Source organism: Hippoglossus hippoglossus, chromosome 4 (genome assembly GCF_009819705.1).
Source record: "Hippoglossus hippoglossus isolate fHipHip1 chromosome 4, fHipHip1.pri, whole genome shotgun sequence".
NCBI classification, from domain to species: domain Eukaryota; kingdom Metazoa; phylum Chordata; class Actinopteri; order Pleuronectiformes; family Pleuronectidae; genus Hippoglossus; species Hippoglossus hippoglossus.
The window spans coordinates 12,516,871-12,542,503 of record NC_047154.1 but is presented as its reverse complement, the minus strand read 5'-3'; the positions used below and the strand labels follow the sequence as shown (position 1 = coordinate 12,542,503).

The 25,633-nt window shown below is 42.4% G+C and overlaps 1 protein-coding gene and 1 long non-coding RNA gene across 2 annotated transcripts; one reads left to right on the top strand and one right to left on the bottom strand.

Annotated features, from left to right (window-relative positions):
- Positions 1-1,128: 1,128 nt before the first annotated feature.
- On the bottom strand, positions 1,129-22,419 carry plpp2b (phospholipid phosphatase 2b). Its single transcript, XM_034583967.1, has 6 exons — positions 21,693-22,419; positions 7,096-7,247; positions 6,694-6,956; positions 5,788-5,845; positions 4,539-4,715; positions 1,129-2,560 (listed from the first exon to the last, which is right to left on the bottom strand). Exons 1-6 carry the CDS (start codon positions 21,751-21,753, stop codon positions 2,402-2,404), a joined length of 870 nt encoding a protein of 289 aa, XP_034439858.1. The 5' UTR covers positions 21,754-22,419; the 3' UTR covers positions 1,129-2,401.
- On the top strand, positions 7,999-21,770 carry LOC117760723. The gene is made up of 2 exons (XR_004613713.1): positions 7,999-8,046; positions 21,582-21,770. It is a non-coding gene; the product is annotated as an uncharacterized LOC117760723 (long non-coding RNA).
- Positions 22,420-25,633: the final 3,214 nt, after the last annotated feature.

Here is a 25,633-nt window from a genome sequence, read left to right as displayed (position 1 = left end):
TCCAACCTTATTAAAGTTAATAGAGAAGCTTCTTGTATTTAAAATAAATTAAACACCATTTTCAAAATGGTCGTCTCATCCTTCTTTGATTACTATTATTTGAGAAATTATATAAAAACACAAGACAGAGAGCGGAAAAACTAAACCGAACAAAAAGGAGGCCAGATTTGTCAATATGTGATTGGCAGTATAGTCGTAGTGGTATGATGCATTAAGTTCATCAGAACTTCTGCATCAATGGTTCCTACCTCTGCAGTCCATAACACACAGGGGAAATATAATATCAATCAATCACGCCACATATAAATTTGCACATATTAGAAAAGCATCACTACTGTTAAAGGTGAATTTGACCCAGTCTGCACAGAGTCTACTGTTAAAGACTGACTTGGTCTAAAGAACACATCAGTAATAGTGACAAATCTACGTAGGCACTTCTTTGTCATAGTAATTAACAGCTCCCAAAAAGTGAAGCCAAAGCATCTTGATCACCCCCTGGTGGCTGACTACGCTATAGGTCATAAATCCTGCCTCCTCCATTATAGCCGATGGGACATGGACCAAACTAAAAAGTCAAAGTACGTGCCAATAAATAGTTTCAAAGATGTTTTACATTCCTTTTAAGGTGGTTATTCGCACACTGATGTTGGTTCAAGTGTTCATTTAACCTGTAAGTTTGGTTTTATTTGATGCAATAAAAACAATGATTGACATGGACTGACTCACGATTGGTCGAATGCTTGTGTCGGCGGGAGCTTGTTACCGCGATTCAATACCTTGATCGCTACAATATCCTGATCGGGGATATTTTGGCTTCGTTTCTGGATAGTGGGAGGACGTGGAGAGGCTTCATCCATCCATATAAACTCTATTGCTGTGTTTCAATGCAGGGGCTGCACAAAGACCACCTCCACCTCCGTTGACTGTGAAGGCCGAACCGAAATGACATGGTTTGGTCTCCTTTCTGTGATCAGCGTCTCCAGCTCGTCCCACCCTATTGCTGTTGCCCAGCAACGGAGATGAAGTTGGACATGACGAGAAAGTTCTAAAGCCCTTCTTTTTAAACACGTTAGCTGTTCTGAGTTGAGGCGTGATACTCAAGCATTAGAGAACACCCGTTGGACCCCTCCTCTCTCGAGGATAGAAGGAAACATTTGTCGGCCATATTTGAAGGAGCCATCGAAATGGGACAGTAAAGTACCGCTGTGATGCAATCAGCCTTCGAATGCAGCCTCCTAAGGATGCAGCCCGTGAATTGAGACAGAGCTTATGGTTTACACCAGATCTGTTAGTGTGGCACTTAAAACAGCTGGCAGGAGCCTATTGTCATCTTATTTCAGATCTATGGATTTATCTCCAGGTGATGCTTATAGCTTGTCATGTCGGTTTGATTGATATACCTCTTGTGTTAAAGCAGCGCTGGGATGGCCTGCAGCTACTCAGTCTGCGAGAAAATGAGCTCATCCAATGTGAGCTGTTGTCAACGACTTGCTTACTGGCGAGTGACCAGCGTAAGGTGCTCGAAAAACAAACCAAACGAAAATTAAAAAACATACATACAAAACACATTAGAGCTCCATTAAGCGATATATTTGATATTAGTGTAAAAAATGAGTTGCCACAGCCAAGCCCACGGTATCCCACGGCACTTCCAGATTCAAACTGCTCTTATTGACACTTCATAGAAAACTATAGGCAGCTGTACTTCCTGCAACATGGCTAAGGAGAGGAAGTTGTTGGGCCGATATATGTATAAGCACAAAGTCAAAATCTGCCTTACATTCATCCGATGGCCAGAAAAGGGCTGTAATTGGCACGTCTAGGTTTCTCTGCTTCTGCTGTGTCGCCTGTCTGCTAACACGTATCCACAAGCACTTCATTAGGCAACTATATATCATAGCTTTGTTGCTGTGTGTTTGGAGTTTTTCTTTTCCCTCAATGCAGCTTTAAGCAAATACACTTGAACATCCACAACGATGTCTTACAAACAATAGGCTCCTCTCTCTCTTACAGGAGAGCAGGACGTCATCGCGGCGCCTTTAACAGGGGGCTCAGAGACCTGGCGATGGGACGCAGCCCCCTCAGTCAGTCCAGTGGTTGGGGAGCAGGTGGGGGTGTGAGTGGTTGATACGTATGGAGAGAGAGAGAGGGAGAGAGCTGGGGGCTTGAAGGCTGCAAGCTACAGACCAGATCCCGAACTTTACTCCTTTCAAACAGAGATACAAAGGTCTGGTTGTAGACCGGAACACATGTAGCCAAGATTTAACATTTCATAGTCATAGAACTTCTCATCCAGCAAAGAGTCGATGGCGGTTGAAGACCCCTGGGTTGGACCCCCATCACACAGGTTTGGGATCTGCAGGCTGCAGCCTTTCTTCCCCCCAGCGTCAGCCCCCCACTATCACACAGGGCCAGGATTGTGGTGGTAGTTGTAATGGTTGGTGTGCTCAGAGTCTACGATCTGCAGGCTGGGTTTCCTCTCCGGCTCCTCGCTTTCGGTGGTGTCTTGCCTCGTGCAACGTGGAGGACGCTTCTTGAAGAAGTCTGACACGAAGCACACCTGCAGAGAGGAGGAGAGGAAGAGGACAGGAAGAAGCGAGGCGAGGCAGAGGTGAGGAGGGGGAGAGAAGAAGGAGAGCAGGAGGACAGGCACAGGATAAGAAGTGGAGGAGGGGGATGAGAAAGGAGTAGGAGCACAAGAGGAGAGGAGGTGTTTGAGGACAGGAAGTAGAAGAAGATGAGGAAGAGGGAGAAGATGGGGAGGAGAGGACAGGAAGTGGAGAGGAAGATGAGGAGAAGAGAGAAAGAGTAGGTTAGTGGATATTTTTTCCCACAGAGATTGTGGAGTGTCTCCTGTGTGACGGATACAGAGGAGGTATATGGATTGAGGGCAGGTCTGGAAACTGTGATTACATGTGTCTGGACCGGTCTGTGCACAGCTGTTGAGTGACACACTAACACTCGTGCACATCTGAGAGGAACACACACAGAGAGCAGGCACAACCCCTGTCGGCCGTAAAACACTATGCCCAGGAGGGTCTCTAATTGCGCGGAGCAACGTGAAGGCCGAAAAGGCGCGGGCTCACTTCCCCATTAATCATACACGGACGCACGCACTTGCACAAACACACACACACTGTGGAGTTTCCACAAGGCGGTGCTGACAGTGGTTCAATCAAAACAGGGAAGTGGCCAAACAATAAAAGGAGCCCAGCTGGATGGAGTGGGGGGGAATGGACGAAGAACCTGCCGGTGTGAGTGTGTGTGTTCCTGTCAAGTCACACTCTGCCTCTGTCACACTCCGCTTCACTCATACTTCCCGTCTACACACGTGTTTCACTGCCAGAATGAAATAAAGCAGAAATGTTTGCTAGTGAAATGATTCACTAGCAGCTGCTCTGCTTTAAAGGAAGGAGTATCGTTGACGGTTCAGATTTCCATAAAATGTCTTTCTTATGATGTGGACAGTCCAACCCGTGTTTGCTTTGCCTAAAGCCTGAAACCACAGGAGCAAGATTTCAACAGGTACGAGGCTGGAAACACTTCATAGAAAATTCAAAACATCTTATAAGCTCTCCACGTGAGCACTGATTCACAAATACGAGGTAAATGTTTTTGGAATAAAATAAAAGCTTATGCTCACGTCCTGTACTCAGATCATGAACTGCTTCCATCAGGTAGATTCTACGGGTTCCAAATAAATACAGGAAGAGACCTGAGCAGGTATAAAATCTCCTTTGCTTCCTCTGTCAGTGAATCTGTTAAACTCAGGACTGAAGGAGGATCCGAGATAAGAAACTGTAGCTGCTTTCAAACATGCACTGAACTACAGATAATCTCCTGACATTTTCCGGAGGGACAGTATGTGAAAACACAAATGGTTGTGTCAGAAGCTCTGGACATTCTCTGGGGTTCCTCTGCCAGGGCTCTAATAAAAACTATAAGTCCAAATGAGCCCATGCGAGATCACATCAGGAGAATCTGGAGGATTCACAGCCAGCATGTGGGCGTGTTGATGACGTTTCTAACACCATGTGTGTGTGTGCAGCGCCTGACAGCTGTGTTGCAGATCTGCTGCATCTCTCAGGCGCCTGGTTGTTCACACAGGAAGTGTGTCTGCAGTGGACATTCTGCAGAGCTGCCAAGTGAGGTTTCTGGTATGGCCACCATATTTTCTGTCGGCCTATGAACTTAACTAAATGTCAGCACACTATGGTATGAAGCCGTGCATCTTCAACTCCTCCAAAACCTTGTTACAACAAATGACTGGATTCAGTCAACAGTAACGCCAGAGGGCTTTTACTTTGAAACAGGTACGGGAAGCAAATATTTATGTTTCTTATGCTGCAGTTGGACACTGAAACTGTGGGGAAAGATCATTTTCACTGTTTATATTGCTGTGAACTGGCAGAAAATACACGGGACTCCGACTCACTAGAAGAGCATCATTTGGCGAATATACCGACTAATGTCACAAAAGTACAGTGCAGACATTGTTTCGATGTGCAGGGAATTTCCTTGAATGAAGTTGAACTTACGTTGAGTACAGCGATCAGCGCTCCCTGCAGCATCCCCACCAGCACGTCGCTCCAGTGGTGCTTGTAATCAGAGACGCGGGTGTAACCCACATACACCGCGAAGGCTACCAGGAAGAACTGGATTGTGGGCCGGAGGAGTCTAGCCCACTTAGCCACCAGTCTGGCCTGCACGTAAAGCTGGAGGAGGAGAAGAGAGTGGGAGATGGTTCGGGGATGAGGGGAAGAGGAAGGAAGAAAAAGATTATTTGCATTAATGAAATAGCAGTGAAGTCATGCAGCAGTCAAGTTTCTGTGTTTATGCTTAAACAATTAGTCTGCCCTACTGTCAGGTTTCAAAGTACATGTTGTTTCACTGCAAACACCAATAATAAAAACGTCTATTCACGTAAAGCATGAGTTCATGTGTCTCTAAGGCAGAAACAGTAGCTGGTATACGTCTCAAATTGAATTTTAATGTAAAAGGGTGTTGAGTATGAGGCTAATTTATGTCCACTACACAACTGAAACCCTTTATTTTACTGGAGTGCAGCAGATGCCAAAATACGTATGAACCTGGCAACAGCACAGACGTCACTGGGCGTCTGCTTGGTTACTGCTGAAGGTGCAAAACTTGGCATCGCACTACGGTCAGCCCCCCCCCCCCCCCCCCCCCCCCCCCGTGCCTCACAGCCTCTCTGCACTGAACCCTGCAGCCTGGATATCACAGCTTAGCTCTTATTCATCTGGCAAAAAGAGAGTGCAGACCAGACTACCGACAGGACACTAGCTGGAGAGATCCTTCTGTCTCTCTCGGATGGAATTTTTCTCTGAACGGAACAAAGTTGCTTTGCTTGGCCTCCTGAAACTCACTGTCCGGTGCCTGCAGGGCTTTTAACAGAAAGAAACGGGGCCAAGGGCAATGAAGTGGATACAGAACACAGCAGCAGCACATGCTCTGCCTTCATCATTGCTGGGAAAAAGGCACCAGACGTCTCCAGATCCCGTCTCTCACTGTCCACATTCCTCCTCTGAACTCTTGCCTTGTCCCTTTTTGTGTCCACGAGCAGAAACTGGATCTATGAGCCTTTTCATGGTCACAACAATAAGCCCTTGACTGCAGATCCAAATGCATAAATCTGTTCTCATGAGGAGACCATCTGGGGACTTTCATGCCTGAGTCACACTGAGATGGTGGCATGGTGACACATCTATATTTACTGTTGCATGTTTACATTGTGTTTTAGGACTGAGGCTTGTGTGTGGTACTTACTGCAAGGAAGAGCATACAGTACATCCCAAAAGAGGAGTGACCAGAGTAGAAGGACAATCTGGAAAAGACAGAGACTCAAATGAATCACATTTTATACTGAGGAATCGATTGTCATCATTGTCATTAAAGCAAAACAAATTTATCTAGGGTTCTATATATTTGGTTGTATTTGTGTTTTTGTTGTATTTATGGCTATTTATAATAAATAAAATTGTATAACTGTAAAATATTAAGCCTCAATTATAATTTTGTCATAAGGTTTTGATAAGGACATCTTAAGTTTTTTTTTTTGTATATCTACAAACATAAGCTAATATATCTAAATTTGTTTACTCTGATATCGGCCTTCAAAACTCCACATCAGTGGGACTCCATATCAGTTTGGCTCTAAATTATCTTGTAAAATGTATTATTTGATTTAAACAAAACAATATCAAACAACGTCTCACATTTTCTCTTTTCTGGTTCGTGATAATATTGTTTTTTTAACTCCCTTCACCCAGGAGGTTTTGTTTTCACCCATGTTCATTTGTTTGTATGCAAGATGACATAAAAACAACTGAACAGATTTCCATAAAACCCAGTGGAAGGATGATGTGTGGGTCAGGGAAGAACGAATTTTATGGTGCAAATCTGTATCCGGGGGCAGATCCAGGATTTTTTTGGTTAACTTTCTTTAACATTACAATTTTTTTTTTTTTACATTTTCACCCAGGGAATAATTCATGGACTAGAAAAACCAAATCAGCATAAAGGAACTGAAATCTATGAGTGTAGAGTTTGGTGCAGCTTGGTTGAATTTAAGGGGAGCGTTGGGCCTTGGCAGAGATATGTGCTCTATTGACTGCTATTCTCATTTCCTCTCTGAGCACATTGTTCTAAGTAAAAACTCAGTTCTCTTTCTACCTTGACTCGGTGACGTCCTGCGGTTTGCCTGTGCAGTTGATCAAAGCGATGTATCCCGTGCAGGCCTTGGGGGCACATACAGCCAAGAAGTTAGGCCTCGGACGGCCGATGGTGAACTTGGCGAGGTCGGTCAGCGACTGGCTGACGGCTGCCCCAAACAGGAAGGTGCCCACGACCTTGTAGAGCGCGGCTACGTACTGGTTGAAGTCTGAGTTAGAGTAAACCCTCTTGCTGTAAACCAGGTACGCCTCTCCAGAGGAGATCTGACAGGGAGAAAAAGAAGTACAGTTACTTTTCCTCATACATCAACACTTTAGCCAGTTCCTAAAGTTGAGAATGGATGTGATGAAACTCTCAGAGAAAGAGAAGAGAGGGAAGATTGATGTTTGGGGTGAGACTTACAATGATGACCGTGCAGGAGATGGTGACGGCCGCCAGCATGCCGTGGGTGATGGTGTCTGGTTTTAATGGGTACATGATGCTCTCATCATCACAGTAGATGCCCCTTTCATATGGCTTGAACACAATGGTCATAATGATGAAGGGCAGTGCCGCTGAAATTAAAGCAAAACAGAAGAAAAACTCTCAGATAAGAACAAGCCAGGTCATACACAAAGCTAAAAGTGAATATTCACTATATATGGAGAAACCGTGCTGTTCCCCTTAAAGTGATATATGGAGCTTGGACATTGCCAAGACCAGAAACAAGGTTTAATCCAAGTTAATGAACTTAAAATAACACATTTGTCTCTTTGTTTTGCTGCAGGTTTTCAGACATGACATCACTTCTTAAGCTGGGAAGTGAAAATGTTTCTCCAAGGATAGATAAATTGTTTTCTCTCCCCCGCTGGAGCTCGAGCTCTAAAATCACAATGATGAAACAACCCACAAAGGAGACAAAAAAAACATTTGGTAGTTAAATGGCGGGGTAGAAATGCACAGCAAGGAACTGCAAAAATAAACAGAGGGAAGAAATGTATTTATATACACAGGCATGTGGGTAAATGTAAAAAAGAAAAAAAAAAAATCTGACAAGATCATACAAACACTTACAAGACGGTACGCAAATTAATGCAGACACAACACACACACTCCAGTGAGGCTCATTTAATGTGGCTGTGTGCAGAAAATAAGACCAAATATAGTCGTTTAGGCTCCTGAGAGCTCGAGTGAAGTCCTTGAGATGTTCGGAAACATCCACACACACACACACACACACACACACACACACACACACACACACACACACACACACACACACACACACACACACACACACACACACACACACACACACACACACACACACACACACACACACACACACACACACACACACACACACACACACACGTTGAAACCAATAAAAGGAATATAAATAAAATCTTAGACAAATGTTTACTTGGTTATAAAATAATTAATTAATTTAGATGTTTTCTTGCTCGTCATCTTTGAAGTAATTTACTGTACAACCTGTTGTTTATGCATTTTATTACTGTACTGAATTGTATTGTATGTTTGAATCATGCAAGTGCCCAGTCTTCGTAGGTTGTAGTATTCAAGCATTTCCTTTCATTACAAAATTACATGTTATCTTATAGCTCAGTCTTTAACTAAATATATTGTCTTCTCTTCCAAACATGGCAAATAAAATCTGCAGCTCCATAATCATACATCCAGGAGATATTAATATAAATATAGGACTTTTTAACTAAAACTATGATCAGGCAGCAGAGACGTGAACTATGCTAAAGGGGAGGAGAGGTTTGATGAGCTACATTGAACATTTGCATTTTTCACTGGAAACTTTCGCTGTAAACTGATCCTGCTTCTAACTTTTTACTGCCGCTACTCAAGGCCAGAATGGAGAGTGTTTCATAATAAAGAGATTTGGGTGGAGAACGACTCCAGGCAGCAACAGCTTGCGGGAGAAAGACCTCGTTTGAACAACTGCAAAAGCCAGAACCTGAGACTCTTTGGTGGTGAAAGTGGAGCAGTGCTAAAATAAGTTGTTTGTCCAGTTTGAAGCTGCAGGTAATGGATATATCCATTGCTGAATAATATGCAAATTATATTACCGATAATAAGATTTAAGTCAAATGTGATGTGGCAAAACTGTAGAATATTTAATTCCCTGTGCACAGTTTAAGAGCAGCTGGATTAATTGATAAAAAAAATAGATGTAGATTATTTTCCTGTGGCTCAATTTACAAATTATTTCCGACCAAATCCAACTAATCAAGACAGAATGATTACATCCGCCACGGTGGTTGTGTTTCCACCAAGGTCAGTTTTTTGGGGGGTTTGTCAGAAGGATTACATAAAATCTACTGAGTGCATTTCCCACCAAAGAAAAAACTTTAAACTTCGGATTGGATCAAAACTTCTTAATCACTTTCTTTAACTTTAGTTTTTGACATTTTCACCTATTTCCAAGGAACAATTCATTGATCCAGATGTATATTTAGGGAACTGGTATCTATGAGTGTGTGTAATTGTGTGCAGCTTGATTGAATTTAAGGGGGACTGCTGGGCGTTGGCGTTGGTATGCGCTCCACTGAGTGCCATTTTACTTGGTCATTGATTAATTCTTTCAGTCTGGTGGCCTGCAATGGATATTTAGCTTTACTTGATATTTAATAGAATATGTAAATAAAAATATACGAGTTGAACTGATGAACTGATTAAAATTCTTATGAGCTGCAGCCCTAGTGAGGAATGCATTCCCCACCCTGACATCTACCACCACCATGCACATAGCAGGCAGAGACAGTCTTGGGCCCATTATGGAAATGCCATACAGCCGCACACTAAATGCAAGAAAAACAGCCGTGGAAAAGGGCTGCACCCACCAATAGTATTACATTTCTGTGTAAATGAGAAAGTGCACCCCTCCCATTCTTTCGAAAAACGCCTGCAGCTGACTTAATTCCAGGAGGACTTCCAGTGAGACTGACTGATGAGAAGACGGAGACTGAAGGAAAATATACAAGTGGACGGTGGATCAGGATTCAGCTGAGGTGAACACAACTGGGTTTTTACCTCCACCCAGAAAACTCTCATCATGAAGGCAGAAAAACAGAATGACTAAATAGTTACTTTAGTACTTTAGTATTAAGTCATGAATGCTGTGAGTTTTAGAAACACTTGCACGGAACAGATTGTTCAGCAGAAAGTCCAGATGGGAATTATATGACACCCTTTAAATTTTTGACAGTTTTGATTGAGTCTTTCCAAGTTCAATATGTTTGTAATAAACCAACAATTAACAAATGAAGTCAAGAAATTCTCATAAGAAATAGTGCTATACACAATAAACTACTAGAAGGGCACTCCCATACCTCAGGCCAAGGCTGACTGACAACTTTATTACCATATTGTATTCAGATCAAATACATACTTTGCACCATGTAGACAGACGTTTTCGGATATAGTTAAAATGAATATTTGTTACCGTACAGTAACTGAATAAAGATCTTTCCCTATAAATAAAATTTCACAAAAATGACACAAAAGCCACAGTGTTAAAAAAAGTGGAAAAAATGTCCCCCCCCCCCTAATTCCTCTTTGGCCCAGACGCACCATTCCACCAAGTTTCAAGAGAATCTGTAGTTTTTGCCTAAACCTGAGAACAGACAGACGAAGAGCATTGAAAACACAACCTCCTTGGCAGAGGTAACAATCATTACAGAACCATGCAGTGTCTGGGTCCTGCTCATGTCTGACTCTGCATGTAAAGTACACGAGACAACATGAGATGAGAACAGACATTGTTTAGTGACATGCCAATTGCACACATGTTCCTCACAGACACCATAGAGACAAAGAGTCTCATTGGCTCAGTGTCTGTCTCAGGGTGAGCTGCTGAAAAACAGGAGCTTTGTGTTGAGAGGAGAATAAACAATAGTGTTCTATAGGATAAACACATCATCACACATGGTAACCCGACCTTGGTAGGAGCTGGGTTTAGACTGGTCCAACAAGGAAGGAAAAAACATGCAGAGATACCAAGTGATTTCAACTCGGTATTCATACACAAAAAAAGCCCCTGTCTTTTTACAACATTTGAAAAAGGCAGGAAACACGTGTCTTTGCTAGTTTGAAACCGATGCAGCTGTCGTCTTCCCACACAGTGCCCACGTTCTTCAGATAGCAGTTGTCGTTTTGAGCAGCCATGGTGGGTTGATCTTACAGTGAGATGTGGTCGGATGCTGTTTTGACAAACTGACGGAGAGGAAAGTGACTGACTGACCAACAGAAATCTGGTCTGAAGTCAAAGGCATTTTATATTACTGATGTGCATCTTGTTCTACATCCAGAGGGTCTGCTTGTACGCAAAGTGAAACCATGTCCTCTGCAGAAAGCTTCAGAAACTCTGCTTTATATTCACCCAAATCCTGTTTGTAAAAACCACAGCACAATACAGGGTCTTTTAGCTGACATCCTGTCTCAGGCGTCTCGGGGGATCAACCTGACTTGGATCTACTGATGTGGGTTTTGGAAGGCAGCTTCTGCACCTGTATCCTGCATCCTGCTTCCAGCTGTCGAGAACAGGAACGTAATGTTAAGAAACTGATGCTGCTGGTTTACCTCCCCTTCTCTTCCCGGTCACTGACAAAGGGTTGGAGTCACATCAAAGACAGTGAGAGTGGATGGAGTTTCATTCAGGAGGTATTATTGTGACAAATATCTTAAGGTTCTAATATATTCTCTGAAGGACCTAACATATTTTTGCAATGAAAGAAAAAGAAAGCCATTAAATTATCTTTTCGGCTCCGATGCTACGAATCTTTTAAATATTATTTTAAACATTTCCACACCCAGCCTGTAAAATACCTTAAATCTTTATCTGAAAACATTATACTTTGCTATCAGGGTGTTTGCATTGGCAGAAATGAAAAGGAACTTTGTCCTTCTTTGGGGTTTGCTGCTCTGACAACTTGATAGAGTCATGGGAGGACATGGTGATATGAAATCTATTTCCACATATTACATCGGACCATACCCGGTTCTAATATGTTTTTTATGCTACTTGTAATGTTTGCATTTAGCCTAACATTAAAAAGACATTGGAACTGCAAACAAAACAGAAGAAGGATAAATATCATATATAGAGTGATTACAAGAATAATTCAAATCCGTGACTTCTTTCACATTTTGTTAGATGCTTGTGTTATACTTGTCTAAATTGTTAAAAACAACGCAGAAACCCCAAAGAGACAACTGAATTTCAATTATTTTTGGCAAACTTATTAAAAATAAAAAAACATTTATATGACACTAATATACATTTTCAGACCCTTTATTTTAGGGATGGGGAACCTCTGACCCCTGGTTGTATACAGACCCTGAACAATCTGATCCATCTCATTAAAACCTGAACAAAAAGCTAAAAAATGTATCTTCTATTATTTCGGTGGTAGAATAAAATAGCAGACTTCACGGTGGTCCCTTGTGGCTGTGTGTCTGTCAGTTCATGGTCAGGGTGAAGGAAAAACAAACAAATGTAACTGTAAGCATCGTCTTGGCAACGGTCAAGACAAATGAATCTACTAGAAAGACAAGCCCAGTTTGTGATGTGGACACAGTTGTAGCGATGAAAAAGACACATTTCAACTGTTATTGGAAACATGAAGCTCGACTGGACAAGTTTCAAGGAAACTCTGCAGCAGACCGCATTCTGACAGAGACAATGTTATTAAGTTATATTATTTGTGGTGAGCGAGCTAATAACTAAAAGCTAAGAAGAGCCTTGTTGCTGCTGGAACCAAACAAAGTAAAAAGATTCCAATGTCTCAGTTTGACTTTAAGAATCATCGCAGAGTGGATTTCTGATACGGCGCCAAAAGCCACGTGTGATACGAAGGATAAATTAGTCTTTGGCTCGACTAAAAAGGTGAGGTTTTGTTTGAGCAAGTTGTTTTGGCTAAAAGCAGCTGTGAGTAACATCATCAGTGATGAATGTGCTTTTGAAGGTTTCTCCCAAAACTCTGGAGCGAGTTCTTGCACTGTCACGAGCTTGGTCACATGTCTTAGGCCCTTCTTCTTTGGATGACCTTTTTATAGCCAGCTCTTTAAAGCTGTTTTCAGATATGAATTCTGGAAAATGTTCAGACTATTGCGTTTGGAAAGGCGGGGGGGGGGGGGCTCCTGGAAAGAGCATGAAGGAGGCACTCTTCATAATTGCAGCAGTTTGTTGGACATGTTCTTTGAAAAACGTGTGGGGGTCTAAATACTTTCTGAATGCATTATATGTAACAGCAGGTTTGAAAGATTTGTGTGAGATTGGCTCAGACAAAGTCCTGAGGAATGTTTATTTAATAGAGCACGGTAAATGTCACTTTAAACCAGCAGAAGGACATAATCATTTCTACATTAAAGTCACAGGGTACTGCAACTTCAAAACTGCTTTATGAAGCTTTTAACACTTGCCAGAGCCGGACCATTAATCACGTTGAAGCGGAACAAAAATTAAGTGCAAACTTCAAAGAGGTGTGCCAGACGGTGGTGAAATATAGTTCCTTCCACCTAACGTGCTCGTGAATGCCTAAACACTGTTTTTGCATATAAGCCGTCAACGGTGAATTCTCAAGTATCATGTTTTCGTCCGTTTGGCCATTTGCTAAATGTTTTTAATACGTTTTTTGTGCTTACTAAGACCTTAAAACCAAACAGGGATTTTGCCACAGAGTTCACAGGCTGAGTGAAGTCAGGGCACCTGGCCTTCAATAGTCCTCCCCTGGCTTGTAAAAAAAAAATTGTTATGAATTTTTCATTGCTGTATTCATAAGTAAAGCACTAATTCAGCTGAAATCGGAGTCAAGTTGTCGGTCATAAATTACAAGTTTGGATGAAAATAAAAGAACGCCAAAAAAATGATGTAAAGTGTGTGGACTGCCAGAATGACTGCCTACATCCTGAGGTGTGTGTGTGTTTTGATCAATGTCCCTGTGGATTATACCTGCAAGAAACAAACCAGCCCTTCTCCTAGAGAGCAGACACATACACAAACTGCTTACGGGCAAAAAATAGATCCAACTGCAGACAAAATAGGTCTCGTGGATACCACAAGGACAACCCCACAGCCCACGCTGACACTGCTCCAGAGCTGCTTCCACTCAGAGACGGAGCAGGGTCTCTGGCTGCAGCTAAACTCACAGACGTCTGTGGTGGATCGTTCTTGTCGAGGAAAATCCAAAAGAACATACATTATACATGACGGAAAAGCTGAGGTACTTAGTTGGGAGCCAGGCGAACCCTCTTTCTCGACAACTGCTGCTATGTATGGATGGATGGCCAATGCTGCCACAGTTTTGAAATAGAGCCAGGAAGCTAATGTCCATTGGTCAGTCAAACCTCCTGCCTGGGAGCCTGCTTGAATTAGCAGGACACAGAGCTGGAGGTTTCCTGTCCCAGATGAAGACATTTTAGACGCTTCAATTCCATTTTGGGAAGCGCATCCATCCACAGTGACACCTCAGTGTCTCCCATTATGAATTGGTTCTTAGTGTAGCCCCTTTTCCACTGGTCTGAAAACCCACTAACATCTGGCTTCTGTCAATGGTTCCAATCGGCAAACACTCCTGGGTCACATGACTCCGCAGTAGACGGAGGTTTTTATCGTCTTGGGCTCAGATCGGCAGTGATCGAAACGTGACAACTCATTTCTTCTTCTTTGTTTTGTCAGTCTGGATGCTAACACTGAAATGTTGTGATGCCTTCCAGGAGTTTGCGCATAAATAGCCACAAACATTTGTGTACTTATTGTGTTTTACATTTTGGGAACAACAGAGATATATTCTTCGTATTGTGCGAAGTGCATCACTGGAAAGACAGAGAGAAAGTGAGAGAGCCTCTCAGCTTCCAGGGCATTTATGACGTCCAACATTACTCGCCTGGGCAAAAAAACCCCAGAAAGCCTAACTCCTCTACTGGTAATGAGAAAGGAGTCTTTTGTTAGCGGGTTTACTCATGTTTGAAAAAACGGTTTACCCACTCATTTTGGTTTAAAAGAGAGACTGACAATCAGACATTTTTAGCATGAATTGAAACCCTTGTAAGAATGTCTGCGTAAGAAGATATTTGCATCCATTCCTTCATTCCACTGCTCATTCACATCCTCCATTCTGCTTCTTTTTTTTTTTCTGTCTTCTTCAAAGTCATTCATTCTTCTCTCGCAGCTCCGTCCTCCTCTCAGTCATCCTCTTGATTGCAGTGTCCTCCCACACACTTCTTCGGTTGTAAATATAGAGGCCTCGATGGGACGGAGCTTTATTTAGCCGGCAGATATGCAATTACACAGGACCATTCGGACCACAATCACACTCCGGGGCTGAGATCCGAGGCTTGTCACGTCTTCTCCTTGCTTTTCTCCATCTAGTTGTTTTCATATCTGCGTTTTTATGACCTTTTCTCCCATTTCTTTCCCTCTCTCACCTCTGCATCTGCCCATCCTGGTCCATTTTTTTTTCCACTACAGAAAAATAGGTTGACGCCTTGACTTGAGTTCCCACAATCATTTGGAAGTCGCTCCAATAGTGTGAGAGTACCTCACACCTACTTGCCCTGTTTTCATAACAATGACATAACCTGCTGCACCTGCAGAACCACATGGACGGACAATTATTCTCCTCCTTTTGAAAAACATACATCTGGGTTTTCAGTATGCATATTTTCGAGGCATGTAAAGCCTGTGTGTGTGTGTGTGTGTGTGTGTGTGTGTGTGTGTGTGTGTGTGTGTGTGTGTGTGTGTGTGTGTGTGTGTGTGTGAGAGCTGTGAGAAAGGTGTTCTCATGCCCCTGAGCTGCCCTGCCTGGTACAAAACTTTCCTTCAGGGTCGCAGCTGCAACATTTGCCAGAACGCTCCTCCATCTAATTTCTTCCACTCTAATTTCTCGTCTTTCCAGCATGGAGGTCATTTCTTCTTTCTCGTTTCTATTTCCGATCCATCTTTTCCTTCTGTCCATAGCTCATGTATCCTGTTGCATGAATACTTTTCCTTGCCTCTTTATTTTTCATCCCTCATGTCTCCATTTCTGACTCCTGTTTCCAACTCATCCCCTCCCACTGTAGACGAGCACAGAGGCAACCATTTTTTCCTTCTAGCTGCACTCAGTGTTTCCAACTCTCTCGCTCTTTTGTTTGCTCCTCTCAAAACATTGTCTGTTGAAAGAAACTCACGCCACCAAAGCTCTAGAGTCCAAACACACAGTAGGTGATGTTAAAGACCTCTAAAAGATGACTGGCAGTAACAAAACAACACAACACTCCTTTCTAACTGTCACCCCAAGCCGGACTGACTAATGTGGAAGGTATGTGCTGAGCCTACAAGCTCCGCCGGCGCTGGCCTCTGGAATTCTAATTCACATGAGGAACGCCCAACTTCAGTCACACCAAATCCTGCTGCCGCTGTGGCCCATTCTTTATTTCTAATCCCGCTGTTTCACTCCGTCCATCATTCACGCATGCTTAGCTCCAAGCAGCGCATAAGGAGACAGGGTGGCAGGCGAGGTCGGACGAACGGGTGGGAGGGAGTGAGGCTAAATCTGGGCTGGCAATCAAAGAGTCTGGAGGTTTGGAGGTGATCAAAGACATAGGCCACACAGGTTTAAACCCAAACCATGAAGGTTCAGCGGGAGGAGTTCAAGTGTGCGACTGTCCTGAATGGTACGGAGCTTCTCAATGAGATGCTGTGTGTTTTCTTTTTGAGACATCTGCATATCAATGCCAAATATACAGTAAGGTGTTATTACTGTATACAAAGAGGACAACCAGTGACATTGTTAGTGACAGTGTTTGGCACTTTTCAAAAACTTTAATCTCTGCTAAAAATGGAACTGTCCTCACTCACTCAGGCTTCCCTCTCTTTAAGCATACGTTTTATTTCTAACTTTACAGGATAGAAGAAAATACCGTACGTTGGAAGGTTCTTCAGCATTTAAACCATCTGCCATCAAAAGACACAGGAAGATGCTATAGTTGATCATCAATAATGTGTTTAAAACATTCAAAATACTCATATAGTAGATACACATTTATTGTTTTTACACTTGTGTCAAACTGTTCCACCAAATTCCCGAAATATTCTCCAAGCTCAGTGTTTTTAAATCAACTGTGTACTGGGCTGGCGTTTGTGGAATGCTGCCAGATGTGCACATTGTGATGATGCCAGATGTGCACATTGTGATGATGCTTGTTGCACAAGATAAGGGCTTATAAAATGCATTTTGACCAGTGTTACCTCTTCCGGACCGTCTGGACAACGCAATAGACTGTTTGAAGATGGACAACGTGTCACCACTTCTTCCCGCTACACAGAAATTAAGCCAAAATATCCAGAATGCAAACACTGCCATCTTGTACATTTGGGGTCTGCATGGTAGCGAGTGGGGGATGAAGATCCCACTGATACACATGCTCAACCAATCGTGAGTCAGTCCCAGCAGTCATTCATGAAGTTTCTCCCGGCTTTTATAGCATCAAATAACTTATTACAAACAAACTTACTGGAAAAAGTTGCACTTGGACATACATCACTGTTGTAAGAACTACCTAAAATGACTTATGTGACGTTTACTTTGACTTTTTAGTCCATTAACTAACATGTAGTAGGCAGGACTTATGGCCTTAAAGCTACTGCAGCCAGCCACTGGGGGGTGGACAAGATGCTTTGGCTTCACTTTTGGGGAGCAGTCATGTCTTCCATCTTTATATATAGTCTCTGGACATCACAGTGACACTCTGACGGAAAGCGCAAAACAGGCCGGCTGGGCCAGGGCTAGCCTGTTAGCATGCTAACTTCAGTAGAAGCTGTAAGTGATAGAAACAGAATCAAAACAAGAGTTAACACTGACGTTGCTTTCGATTGCTGTAAAAAAAAACTCTTGGAGAGCAAAGGAATAAAGTTTGATGCTGAACTTGCAACATTTCTGTTAGATTGCAAGAAACCACTAATGCTAGCTATGTAGAAATAGAAAAATAGCCCCTTTAATGTCTTAAACATAATGAAGTACTGATTTAAGAGAAACTTCCATGAGAAAAGGTCCTTGTGACTTTCAAGCAGACTTTGTGTTCACCAGAAATCCTGGTTCACTTGATTAGAAGAAGAAAAACTAAAAATAGACAAATATTTCTCGGAGGGATGTGTCTGTTTGTTAAAAGAGCTTCAGTTTCCATGACCCAATTCTCCCGAGAAAAGCAATTCCCATCAAGTGCACTCATTGGCTATCTCTGAGAACTCAGCACAATCACTCTTCCCAACGCAGCCACACGAGGGGCCCCGCTCCCTGAGGACCCTGCTGCTGGCAAACCGACATCCAGCGAGGTCAAGGAACAGAACATGAGGATACTAACAATGTAATCGCAGTCTGATAGGATGAAAAGAATGTGAGGAAATACGTAATAACTCTGGTGTTACTGTGGGGGCTTTGGGAGCAGGCTCTATTATATCAGGTAATAAATAAGTCAATTACAAAAAAAGTTCAAGGTTTAGAGGAAACTTTTCGGCCTTGTTGTTGAAGTGCGAGTTGGAAAAGGAAACTCAAAAACACAAGTATCGGATACTACATCAGAGGAACTAACAACAAAACAAAAACAGGAACATTCTTAGAAGAAATATAAAGAGTTATAAGGCTAATGGATAACTATTGAGACAATATCTTTCTAGCACATCTGTCATCTGGGAACTGTTCCTTCTGTTAAGGATGTGTGTGTGTGTGTGTGTGTGTGTGTGTGTGTGTGTGTGTGTGTGTGTGTGTGTGTGTGTGTGTGTGTGTGTGTGTGTAATCACCAGAACTGGTTTGTCACAGTGTACTTAACATAACAACAAAGAGCATTTTCAAGGGAAACCAAACTATGTGCCTGAGCGTTTGTTACACCGATGCCTTGCCCCGCGGCCATTTAGGCTCACACTACTTAGAGTATCTTGCACATTGCTCAAAACTCACAGTTCGCTGCCATTCATATCTCCTCCAGCAGCTGAGTCATGAGCCGTCGCCCCTCCTCCGACCTTAAGCTACACACACTCGCAGCGCTGCACCTATGAACACGATCTGTGGGCACAGAACAGTTCATCCCGGTTTTTCCTCTGTTCTCTGAGCCAACACCCATCATCTATTTGTACGGAGTGTATTTACACTGAAGAGAGGGGGGGAAGGAGTAAAGCAAAGAAAGAGTGGAGGAGGACGTGTGCTTACACAACAAAACCAACTCAAGACCGAGAAAGATATTTGAACAGAGCCAACAGCTCAAATATCTTTAAACAAGACCACGAATAGATTTTGTGTCTAAAAAGAAAAAAAAGAGCAAACGATTAATTGGGTTTTTGCACAAGTTTTCTCCATTAAGGGTTTCAGTGACTGTGTCGAATATTGTTTTACAAAATAGAGTAAGGCTCATGTCCATTTATATGACACAACCAGTTGTTAGTTTACCTGGGCTGGGCAGGGTGTGAGTGACAGAAAGCAAGGCCAAGAAATCACTTTGATTTGAGCTTTAAGATTTCTTAATAAAACACAGTTGATGAGAGATATGTGACGGTCACGCCGATGGCTAAAAAAACCCAATGTCGCCCTATAACCTATACTGCAGCCAGCCACCAGGTGGTGATTGAGACACTCGGGCTTCACAGTTAGGGAGCTGTCATGTCGTTCATCCTAATATAAAGTCTATTGCTACACGAGTGGAGAGCAGGACATGAATATTTAGAGTCAGAGGTTGGATAAATTCAAACTAGAAAGTAGAAAAACTACAGATGCTAATCAGAGCAGATGAAATTCAGTGTAAACAGATTCACATGCGATTTTGATTTTTGGGATTAAAAGAAATGTAAATAGTTCCACTATGCAGACGAAACCCGAGTCAGAAGTCTGTTTCCATATGGGCCAATGGTCAGCATAATTACAAGCTCCACCATGTTGTTGCTACATGGCTGGGGCAACCTCACATAAGCTTGGGGTTGGCTTGATGATTATTTGGGTGGGAGACGTGGGTGGCAAAGAGGGAAGGGAGAGGCAGCGGGTGGGATGCAGTCATCCGGACCTGACCATTAAACCAAACCCAGCCCAGACGTTAATCCCAGACTTGTGACAGCAAAATGGAGAGGCTTATCAACTTCAGCAGTCTGCAGATCTTCCCACAGTTGGAGAAAAATACCCCCTAAGCCCCCGTGAAAAGGTCTGCAACCTCCGGGAAAACCGCACAGCCGAGCAGATCTGCACACGCATGAGCCGCCATCCTCGTCTGCATCCTCCCTCCACTGCTTCGCCGCTACATCACAGACACAACAAGGGATGAACGTGCCGCTAAAGGACTCACTGTTGTGCAACACACGCCTGTCACGGTACAGTAGTAGACCAATGTCCCACCACATGAACAGATTATTATAATGTGGTTGCATCTGCAAACAGCTTCCTCACAGGGTAGTGGTGATATAGATGTTATCAGAAGCTTATCATCATCTTTATGGACGACTGCAGGTGTCGTATAAATAGTTGCAGTCTCTTAATCTGTTTCGGTATTTGAATCCATTTTAAATGACGTTTCAATGATTGTGATCTCTGCCAAGGAGGTTCTTTTTAAAACGTTTCCCTGGCTGTCTGGTAATTAGCAGAATTACACAACAACTACTGATAGACTACCACAAAACGTAGTAGAAGGATGTGGTGTGGATCAGGAAAGAACCCATAGCAAATCCGGATCAGGGCGAGATCCAGGATTCTTTTTTCCCCCACTTTCTTTACCATTGCAAGATAAAGCATTTTATGACAGTGTCCCAGAAACTAATTCAAGGATTTTTGATGAGAACATACAGTATATGGCATATTTAGAGGACTGATGTCTATGTGTGTTTGAGTTTTGAGGCAGCTTGATTGAATTCAAGAGGACTGTTGGGCCTTAGTGAAGGTTTGTTCATCATTCTAGTTTTAAGTTGATTTTTATTGACCTCTAGCCTGTTAATGTGACCCATTTATTGATGGAATCATATATTCATTAGTGTTTGTTAAATATCAATTATCTGCTTTTTCCATTAAAAAAATCTCCTTTGCATACTTTTTTTAACTAAATTATTTATGAGCTCCCTGTTTAATAGTCCAATTAGAAATAAATTACTGAAATGCTTTACACTGTGGTCCTCCATAGAATTCCCTATTCAGCTCTATTCATTACAGACTGATGGTAAAAAAAAACAAAGCGAGGACCAATGTGGAACTATAACCACAATACACGTCACTGATATGATTCAGCTTCTCACATCTCATTATTTGGTCATTGCTCAGAGGAGGAAGGAGACAGAAACTATTATACTAATGATGCACTCTAGTTACCACAGCAATGGAAAAGAAAAAAAGACAGATTATTATTCCTGGAAAAAACAAAGATTCCTTGTATGCAAAACAATGGGAGAACAAATGGAAGTAATATATTGAGACATGCAGAGCATGGGCGAGGTCTGTATATTCTTCAGAGGACTGCTGGCAAACAACATGCTGAGGAAAATGAGAAATAAGCGGAGCTCACACATGCATATCAAATTTCCATAAACAAACACACTGTTTCCTGAGGCTCTGTAACGTCCTGCTAAAGTTGTTTTTTCTTTTTTTTTGCTGCTGGGGTGTGCAGAAAGCATGAGAGGAGATTTCCTCTTGTGTTTGGCGCATGTTCATGTGTCACATTTCCGCCCGAATGAGTCCAGAGTGGGATCAGCACAAACAACATGATGACTTGACAGATGAGTCTTGTGCATGGAAACTCAGCTGCGCCTTTTAAACATCCCGAGGAGGTTGGATCTTAAAATTACAAAGATGCTTGCGTGTCATTTGTGACACTGCAGGGATCAGGCTATTAAATTAATTCCTACGTTGATTATGTGACGCAAAACACACACACAGACACACGAGCTGCTGGCAAGACACTGCTGTTGATCGTCAGTTCTTCCTGTCAACAGTAAAATGCATTTTCACAAATAAAAGGTTAGCCACGCGTTCGTGTCCTTAACTTACCAACTAAAACGCAGAGCACGTCCACCACCACGTACAGCTTCTTCTTCCCCAGCTCCTTCATCTTCTCCGCTTATTTACTTTCAGTTACAAAAATCAAAAACTAGAAAAGGTAACAGCTACTTTTGGAATAAGGAAACAAGTCCATCTGCGGTCGATCGCTTTGGAGAAAAAGCGCAGGCTATGCAAACAAACCAGTAACCTGCACGACGTGTTCTTCCGGGATCCTCTTCACTACCTGTGCTGACATTGACAGCAAAGGTGTTTCCACCCTGTTAAAACCGCTGCGTGTTTAAAAACTCATGTCTGACTCGCTGGTACGCAGCAGCAACACAGGAGTCGTGCGTCCCTTTACGCGCATTCCTGCGTTTTGGGGGAAACAAAGCGCAGGGACTGAAGTAAACTGAAGAGATCTGTGGATATAGGAGAGCTGGAAGCGTCTGAGCTCTGCTCCTCTCTCCCAGCACTCAGGCAGCACCACGCCACTGCTGCTCTGGTCCCTCCTTCCAACTTCCTCCTCTCTGGCTCCTCTCTGGCTGTATCCCACCAGACTCGGAGCTTTTACGCACACGCGTGCAAAGGAGCAGGAGAGAAAAACCTCTCCGCGGTTGGCTGGATTTTTCTCTCCCTTCCTTGCAAACCCTGACTTTGGTCTGTCTGTTGTTTAAGTGACTCAAACACTAAAGATCAGACCGATAGGGAGGAGCCTGGGAGCAGTAAAGCAGGCACAAACTTTACTGTCAGAGCAAAAATAGGAAGGAATAAAAAACTGACCTAATTATCTGAAGTTATCTGGATTTATTGCATCCACCTCAGGGCTCTGGCTTTACTGGGAGAGCCAGTTCTGAGGGTTGGGAACCCTTACATGATCTTATCCCATGATGCACTTCTCATTAAAGCAACATAGTGCAAACAGCTGTTCAGTGCTGTTGAGAACTTCACCCTTTCCCTGCTCTTGGTGAGATTTATATTGGAACCAATAGCAAACACAGTGTAAGGTCTAAGCATATTCGTCAATATCTTCATGTCACTGAGGTGATGGTCCCACACTGAACACATATAGAGAGAATACAGAAGACAAAACGTACAGCTCATCAAATACTCTTTTAAACCTGAATTGGGCCTTAGCAGAATTATCATGACTCAACACCAGCGTGACCCCCAGGCAGAGTTTCAGGGCTTCAGGGAGTCAGGATGTTTCCCCACCACTTTCAGGCTGCACTGAGAACTTTAGAGTCATTAAAGTACATTAACATTAAACTGTTTCTGTCTGATTAACACCAGATTTTACCCCAAGGTCTCTTAGTTCAGCGCCCTTGCGTTAAGCTAGTAATCTTACATGCACGCACTCTGCATTGTAGCTTTATTTGACCTTCTGCACAGCTGCCACATTAGTGGCATACAGACAAATATCTAGATATAAACAGGAGCAGCAGGGAGACTTCAGTGTATCAGTACAATGGATTTAAAGACCAAGTTTTCTCTGCCCCCTTCTGGTTGGCAGATGTGCTCACAGACAGGAGGAGGACTGTGGTGGATGAAGGGAGGCGACTTCAAAAGCTCACATTGAAAAAAGGGCACAATTTCTGATTCAGCACCAGTGAGGTAGAGATAAAAGAATGTCATTATTACTCTTTGAGGATGAGCTGTTTTGGGTTTTTGAGGGTCTGGTAGGTTGGACTTGACTCGAGGATCTAAAGGTGGGTTCACACGAACTCTCAATATCTTTTATCTTGGCTGTTTCCCCCCCCCCCCCCTGAAAATTTGAGCTTTTAAATTAGCTATTTATGCAGCATGACCCACAAGCATACAGTGCAACAGTCAAACAAACAAAAAACTGATGTTTAAGAAAGTGCTCTGCTAAGGGGCCACAGTACAGAAAAATACAAAAGGATAAAAGTTCATGTTTTTCTACAGCTACACATCCTCAGATACTTTATTTATGTCCAACGCGGAGGTTATGTTTTAATTGCTGTTTGTCTGTTTTTGGTCTGTCTGATGTTAACAGGTTAACACAAAAACCACAAAACCAATATTCATGAAACTTAAAGGGATAGTTCACCCAAAAATGAAAACTCACTTGTTATCTACTCTCCACTATGCTGATGGAGGGGTGGGTGAAGAGTTTGATTCCACTAAACATGGTGTAAATGACGCCATTTCCAGTCAAATAATGAATACTCTACTCAGCAGGCTTTTCATTTCATTGTGACAAAAAAAGTTTCTACATTTGTCAGTTAACCTTTGGAATTTTTTTTATTTTTGACTGAGTGCAGGTTTTTGCCTTTGCTGGCACCAATAAGATATTTTTGCTCTGCATGCAGCTTTACTCATTTCAACATTTGTCTGAATCAAAGTCTCTGCTGTGCTTAATGTTCCTTGCTGGCCAGTGATACAGTTGTTTCACAGTCGAGTGAAATATAAACCATTTTACTACAAATTCTGCAGAATTCCGGTGACATTTTCGACCTCACAGCAACACATACTCAGCAGAGACAGCTCTACTTATTTGGCCTAAGCTATTTGCTGTATGTAAACAGCTCTTTTATTCAAACTAATACACTGTGGTTTAGTTATTATGTCTCATAGGAAATGTAAACTATCTTCTTTTGTTAACTGACTGCAGTATAATTAAAACATTAACATTATCTAGGTGTTCTCTCAGATGCATCTTACGTGGCCATGTTGTATTTATTCTCCCTGAATATATACCTGGCGGCGTAAAGCTCCTAATCAGCGTGTGAAACCCAGAGAACAGGAGGTCAGAGGAGAAGCAGGACAGTTGCAGTTACGTCACATGGCGTCTCTTCCTGCTCTACCACACTCTGCCTGCACTTCTTGTTCTTTTCATATCACTTCTGTACTAAAAACATGCACAAATGTAGCTGAAGCTCTACTATCCAGACTGAACTGAACAAATCCAAACTTTTCTTTCACCCGAATCCCTGTAGTTTTATCAGGATCAGTGTTGGTAGTTGCCAGCCCACAGCTACGAACTAAACTGTTTGTTATGCTGCTAAACACAGACTCCAGGAGGTACAGTGGAACAACCAGGATGAGTCATTTTTAGTTATATGAGTCATTTAATACATATAAGCAACTTCATTACAGGAATTAACACAAATTTGAGTGTGAGTATGGTAAAAATGTTAAATCTTAAGTTGATGGTTCACTATTTCACATATCACACACACATCATATTTAAAAGCACAGTTTATTCTCTGTATGTTTCTGCATAGTTGGTGATAATGACAGTTCCTCCCAAAAGGTTTTGACATTAGTTTGTATCAATTACATTTCTGCTTTTAATCTGTTTATATGAAGGTAGATTAATAGTATGTATGAGATAGAAGATTGAATATAAAGATGTACATTTTGTGGTTAAAGATGATGCCTTAAAATGGTTTGAAATTCTGGTCTATTTTGCAGTAAGACAAAACCAAGACCTGGAAGGTAAGAATAACGGAAACAAAGACCTCAAACGATCCCTGAGAAGAAATATGCAATTTGGAATAGCAGGTTTAAAGAAAAACAAATAAGTTGCAGGCCCTTTGCTTTACATAAGATTCCAAAGTGGACAAAAAGTCTGATGAGATGTTAAACGTAAATCCACTACATTTATACACAACACTGAGGTGGGCTCAAAGTTATTAAAGTCGTTATGTCTACTCTTATAATATATATATATAAAGATAAAGTTGTTTGTCTTGTGTAAGTCTGTTTGGCTTCACCCTGCTCAACACAAATATCTCCTCTGCCAACCAATCAGCAGTTTGAATCAGAAGTACTCAACACTAACAAGTTAAGTGAACTTTTGAATCCTTTGGTAAAGTTCTGTATCTTATTTGTTTTAAGTTTGAAATAGTTGCCCACCTTCCAGTAGAGGGTGCTGTGGAGTGATGTGCTACTGGCAGCAGTTCATTGTCCTGGTGTATGAGGCAAAT